Source organism: Onthophagus taurus, chromosome 2 (assembly GCF_036711975.1).
Source record: "Onthophagus taurus isolate NC chromosome 2, IU_Otau_3.0, whole genome shotgun sequence".
Classification (NCBI taxonomy): Eukaryota; Metazoa; Arthropoda; class Insecta; order Coleoptera; family Scarabaeidae; genus Onthophagus; species Onthophagus taurus.
Genome location: NC_091967.1, coordinates 3,641,681 through 3,648,763, shown reverse-complemented (window position 1 = coordinate 3,648,763; position 7,083 = coordinate 3,641,681). Strand labels below are relative to the sequence as shown.

Here is a 7,083-nt window from a genome sequence, read left to right as displayed (position 1 = left end):
TATTATTTAAAAGAAAAATATTTATTGTTTTGAAACTTTATTGGTTACAAATGTTGAACATTAAGAAAAATTTCGACGTTTACATGTGCACGAAATACACGAAATACCTCTATTACTGTGGCTCACATATATTATCATTTTTTGATTCATTTTTTTTTTTTTTCGTTATCCTGAAACTCTTGAAACACTATATTTAAACGAATGACCATTGGTCAAACTGTTACCGTTTTACACTTTCTAAACACTAACAAACGAAAAAAATAAGAAAACCTCTTATAAACTAGAAATACACGGTAGGTAGGTCTTGAAATCTTAACTAAACGAGGAAACTTGTATCTTGTACAAGATAAAAATAAATTTAGTACTAAAGTCCTTATTCTTCATCAAGGAGTCCAAAAATGATATAAGATTAAAAAATAGAAATCAACATATTACCAGGAATATCGTCAAAGGGTGTTGCTTCTTGAAGTGAATTATTTAACTTACGAAATGATTTTTAAGGTACTTCATCATACCAAACGTGCGGAAACGTTTAACTCCGATTACCTTATATAGAGCATCGTCACAAATGGCGTACTGCTTATTATGTGGATCGTAGAGATCCCTTTCTTTTATAATAGCCCATACTTTTTTGACAACTTCATGACGTGCCATTGCGTCTTGTCCTACTAAAGCTGCCAATTCAGGGGACAAATTTAAAGTTTTCGTGTATCCTTTTCCGCCTCCTCCTCCTTTCTTAGCTCCACCTTTCTTGGATTTACCCCAATCTTCATCAGAATCTGACTCAGAACCCTTCTTTTTTTTAGGAGGCAATTTGCGTGTTTTTGCCGGTTTAGTTTTTTTTGGCGAATATTCTTCCTCTGAATCACCATCTGATGGTTCACTTGCTTCAGAATCATCTGATGTTTTCTTCTTTTTTGCAGCTGGTTTTTTACCGGCACTCGCCCGCTTATTTGGTTTTTTATCTTCTTCAGATTCTCCTTCCTAACAAAAAAAAAAAAGATGTTATTTGAATTTACATTTCAGCTTGATTAATCAAAAGAAATAAGATAACTTCATCTAACAAAGCCGAAACCTGAAGCGGAACAAAATGATGACCTGCCTCAGATTGATATAATCTTAATCAGAGGTTGGGCCTAAGTAGTCATAAGATAGGTAACTTTACTTGGTAAAGCTGAGGCTGCTTGTGGCCAAGGCGGTACAATATGATAACCTGCCTCAGGTTGATACAATGTTAATCAGAACCTTGGGTTAATTAGTTATAAGTAGTGATGGGTAAATAATTTACCCTTTTGTACCCATGGTGTTTAATAATCGCTTTTTCGTCTTATATGTGTTGTGGAACTTTTACAGAATGGAAAGAGTCAAGAGTGCCAATTTGGGACCTGTTTGATAATGAGCTTGGTAATCAAGTAACTTTGGAAAGTACTTTGGCAATGTCAATAAACTTACAATAATCTTACACAAACTACATAGTACTCGTGCCAAGGCTATACAGGGTCGCTGATATGTATGGAAGCAATCAGTTATCTCCTAAAATAAGATAGCTAGCAAAAAATATCAAGATACAAACGTTTTAGTGTTTTTTAAAATCCATTACAATAACGACAAATTAAATATACAGGGTCAGTCAAAAAATTATGACGACACAAAGTTACGTTTTCTTTAATGGAACATCCTGTATATTATTCCATGTTTCGATTCATCTTGAAATTCTAAACAAAATTCATGTAGCACATCATAGGCCTAAACTAACCTTATTTTGGATACAAAATAAGAGACGCAATCGTCTTGAAAGTGAAAGAGCAGGAAAGCTGACACATATTGCGTACAATTGGAAATTAAACAACAATATATCAGTAAAAATGGTAAAGAATCTGATGCAGACAGATAGAGAATTTTTGGAAATTGGTGACTGAATCAGAATTAGAAGATCTGTAGATTTTAAAATAGCTTTTTGTGAATATTAAAATAAAGATCAATAAATGTTATAGATCAGTGGTGTCCACTAATTATATAAATGTCTTGCCAAGATCGACCGAATGGTTTAAAGTAACCTTCCTTTTTTTTGCCCTGAGGCCCAGATATAGATATTTCAGATTCATGATTTTCTTAGCGATCGACGTTATGGCCACCACTGATTTAGAGCTTATAAATAAAAAATAGTAATAATTGAGTTCAATCTTTTTATGGGTCTAGTCTTTATGGTCCATTACTAAGGTTTTATGTATAAAAAGTTTTTCCCCATCGCTGTTATTTTATGAGTTATGATTGAGTTAATTTTTGAAAATCAACAATTTTGATGTTTAATCGACTTAGAGCTTATAAATAAAAAATGGTAATAATTGGGTTCAATCTTTTTATGGATCTAGTCTTTATCGCCCATTACTAAGATTTTATGTATAAAAAGTTTTTCTCCATTGCTTTTAGTTTTTGATTTATGATGGAGTTAATTTTCGAAAATCAACAATTTTGATGTTTAATCGATTTAAAGCTTATAAATAAAAAATGGTAATAATTGGGTTCAATCTTGTTATGAATTTAGTCTTTATCGCCCATTACTAAGATTTTATGTATAAAAAGTTTTTCTCCATTGCTTTTAGTTTTTGAGTTATGATTGAGTTAATTTTCGAAAATCAACAATTTTGATGTTTAATCGATTTAGAGCTTATAAATAAAAAATGGTAATGATTGAGTTCAATCTTTTTATAGATCTAGTCTTTATGGTCCATTACTAAGTTTTTATGTATAAAAAATATTTCCCCATCGCTTTTATTTTATGAGTTATGATTGAGTTAATTTTTGAAAATCAACAATTTTGATGTTTAATCGATTTAGAGAATGGTAATAATTGGGTTCAATCTTGTTATGGATCTAGTCTTTATCGCCCATTCCTAAGGTTTTATGTATAAAAAGTTTTTCTCCATCGCTTTTAGTTTTTAAGTTATGATTAAGTTAATTTTCGAAAATCAACAATTTTGATGTTTAATCGATTTAAAGCTTATAAATAAAAAATGGTAATGATTGGGTTCAATCTTTTTATGGATCTAGTCTTTATGGTTCATTACTAAGATTTTATGTGTAAAAAATATTTCCCCATCGCTTTTATTTTATGAGTTATGATTAAGTTAATTTTCGAAAATCAACAATTTTGATGTTTAATCGATTTAAAGCTTATAAATAAAAAATGGTAATAATTGGGTTCAATCTTGTTATGGATCTAGTCTTTATCGCCCATTACTAAGGTTTTATGTATAAAAAGTTTTTCTCCATCGCTTTTAGTTTTTGAGTTATGATTGAGTTAATTTTTGAAAATCAACAATTTTGATGTTTAATCGATTTAGAGCTTATAAATAAAAAATGGTAATAATTGGGTTCAATCTTTTTATGGATCTAGTCTTTATGGTTCATTACTAAGATTTTATGTGTAAAAAATATTTCCCCATCGCTTTTATTTTATGAGTTATGATTGAGTTAATTTTCGAAAATCAACAATTTTGATGTTTAATCGATTTAGAGCTTATAAATAAAAAATGGTAATAATTGGGTTCAATCTTTTTATGGATCTAGTCTTTATGGTTCATTACTAAGATTTTATGTGTAAAAAATATTTCCCCATCGCTTTTATTTTATGAGTTATGATTGAGTTAATTTTTGAAAATCAACAATTTTGATGTTTAATCGATTTAGAGCTTATAAATAGAAAATGGTAATAATTGGGTTCAATCTTTTTATGGATCTAGTCTTTATGGTTCATTACTAAGATTTTATGTGTAAAAAATATTTCCCCATCGCTTTTATTTTATGAGTTATGATTGAGTTAATTTTTGAAAATCAACAATTTTGATGTTTAATCGATTTAGAGCTTATAAATAAAAAATGGTAATAATTGGCTTCAATCTTGTTATGGATTTAGTCTTTATGGCCCATTACTAAGGTTTTATGTATAAAAAGTATTTCCCCATCGCTTTTAGTTTTTGAGTTATAATTGAGTTAATTTTCGAAAATCAACAATTTTGATGTTTAATCGATTTAAAGCTTATAAATAAAAAATGGTAATAATTGGGTTCAATCTTTTTATGGATCTAGTCTTTATGGTTCATTACTAAGATTTTATGTGTAAAAAATATTTCCCCATCGCTTTTATTTTATGAGTTATGATTGAGTTAATTTTTGAAAATCAACAATTTTGATGTTTAATCGATTTAGAGCTTATAAATAAAAAATGGTAATAATTGGGTTCAATCTTGTTATGGATCTAGTCTTTATCGCTCATTACTAAGGTTTTATGTATAAAAAGTTTTTCTCCATCGCTTTTAGTTTTTGAGTTAATTTTCGAAAATCAACAATTTTGATGTTTAATCGATTTAAAGCTTATAAATAAAAAATGGTAATAATTGGGTTCAATCTTTTTATGGATCTAGTCTTTATGGTTCATTGCTAAGGTTTTATGTATAAAAAGTTTTTCTCCATTGCTTTTAGTTTTTGAGTTATGATTGAGTTAATTTTCGAAAATCAACAATTTTGACGTTTAATCGATTTAGAGCAGTAGTGTCCACTAATTTTTGATCAAAATCGACTTTTTATGTAAATGTCTTGCCAAGATCGACCGAAGGGTTTAAAGTAACCTTCCTTTTTTTTTGCTCTGAAGCCCAGATATACAGGGTGATTCAAAAAACCACAAAATTAGCAGTGGAGTTGAAAATATTTTTAAAAAAGGGCTTTTTATTGAAGTCTGTCAGCGGTTTTTTGAATCACCCTGTAGATTAACTTATTTTTTTTGTTGTTATCTATACCTACTCAAGCAACAGAAACTCGAAATTAGAACTTCTGAATAAACACCCAATTTTAGGTACATACTGGATAAATACCCAGGGGTAAATACCACAAATATAAATGCGGGATAAATTCCCATCACTAGTTATAAGATCTACAACTTGGTGAAACCGAGGCGTAACAAATTGTAACCAGTTTTAGGTTGATATAATCTTAATTACTGAGTTTCACAAACAGCCTCAACTTAACTAGTCAAAAGATCTACAACTTTATCTGATACAGCCGAGGCTGAAACTATATAAGACATTGAATAACTTTAAACATGCAAATTAATTTCTTATACAGTAACTGTTTTATCTTTTTTCAAAAATTCAACAATATAAAAAAAAATATCACAAAATGATTAACCTTGCTATGAGCTAAAGTCCATTGAATTGCAAATGAAAACTACCTAATTATATTTTCTTATCATAACCTTTCTGACTAATGAGTAGATAAAATTAAGAGAGATGTAATAATTAAATAAATTTAATAAAAGAAACTGGCAACATATTTTACCTCCTCCTCCTCCTCCTCGTCTTCTTCCTCTTCCTCCTCCTCAGACTCAGTCTTCTTCTCTGGTTTTTTCTTGTCCATTGAGCTTACCAATTCCATAACTATATTGTCGATTTCCTTCTTTCTCGATTGTAATTTAACCCCCAATTTATCTTCGAGCTGTTGCCTGACCGTTTTGGCTGATGTCGAAGCTAGGTCGGCGTCCTTAAGGATAACTAAGTACCGTGTAAACGATAAGTGTTAGTATATATTAAAACACAAATTCACCAAACACAAAACGATAATTATTACGGTATATTTTTTTTAGTGGGTAGTTCTTTAAATAAACGGTTTTTCGACGTCGATTTGTTCTAGAAACACAGCGCGCGTCGTTGGTGAAGTGTATGCGTAGGGGAGAGTGCAAGAGACGCGATCGAAATCACCACCAACGTGAAATGTAAAAGGGCGCGCTTATTTAAAATTTGAATTCAATCATAACCTAAAAAATTTAATTTTGACGTTAATAATTTTTTTTTTTTGGTTATGTTTTGAGTTTGATTAAAAAAAAAGTAAATTAAATCAAAAATGATTAATAAATAAATAAATGGGTTTAATTTAGTTTTTATTTAGGATTAAATAGATACGGTAGTCGAAACGGTAATCGACTTAAAAATGAAAAAATGTTTAAATACGGCTAAATCGGGGGAGATAAAGTCCTACGTAAATCAGAAATAATTATTTACATCGATTTTGTTAGAGTAATTTTCAATTAAACGGTGTAAATACAGAGATATTTGCAAAAATATTGTGGTGTAAATACATGGCTGGTATACGGAGCGTCCTACAGCCATTGTTTGTATATTGGGTCTAACATAGTATCGTCATAACCCGTACAACTATACTAGTAAAATGGTCGATTTCGATTGTAAACCGTTGAAAATCCATTTAGGAAAACTGTTTAGAAAAAAATTACGAACCTAATTTCCCCTATTAATATGCCCGAAAGGTTTCAAACGTTAAAAATATGAACACTTACCGGTAATTTCCTTGCGAAGGTCCTCTTTTGAGATGTCTGCCATGTTGATGAAGCGAGATACGTATCGTTTGGAGAAAGACGGAAAACTAAATGTCGTTGAACGTCGAGGCACACTCGGATCTCGTCGAATGCATTTTGAATACCCCTACTCCAATTATTATTTCGCGTTGCCTTTTACCTGGTACAAAATATATACCCGTAAACAGATATACATCCCTTTTCTATTATGATACTCTCTATACCTGGAACTACCGTTTCTTTACTCCCAAATGTATATTTTTTACCTTTCATTTTAATCGATCGGACCGTTACAGTTTTAAGTTAACTTAAAAATTAGGAAACAAAAAGTTTGTTACGCATTACGACCCCTAAAAGTTTTTAGTCTCAGGGACAAAAACCTTCCTCGTGTTCCTGGTAGTTTGTTACACTTGTATGTAGGTTGGAATAAATAATCAATACTAATTTAATTTGTGTAACTGACACATTAAAAATTATAAGATAAGAATTATTATTAAAGTTAAGAATACTTTGTATTGATCTTGAAAATATTTTCTTATCTTTCGACCTCAACGGCTTATTTGTAGACTTTATTTAAGATTCAATGACCGACATAACTGATACAATACTTTTATACAATATTTTTCAATACCTACAGAAATTTAAAATAGTCTCTTTTTTTAATCTAATTATAAATCTTTGTTATTAATTACCAACCAAATCCGTTTTATCATTAAATA

The 7,083-nt window shown here is 29.9% G+C and overlaps 1 protein-coding gene across 1 annotated transcript; it reads right to left on the bottom strand.

The window, feature by feature from the left end:
• Positions 1 to 6,456, bottom strand: LOC111415136 (uncharacterized). The gene is made up of 3 exons (XM_023046673.2): positions 6,347 to 6,456; positions 5,335 to 5,546; positions 1 to 984 (listed from the first exon to the last, which is right to left on the bottom strand). Exons 1-3 carry the CDS (start codon positions 6,387 to 6,389, stop codon positions 478 to 480), a joined length of 762 nt encoding a protein of 253 aa, XP_022902441.1. The 5' UTR covers positions 6,390 to 6,456; the 3' UTR covers positions 1 to 477.
• Between the last annotated feature and the right edge of the window lie 627 nt (positions 6,457 to 7,083).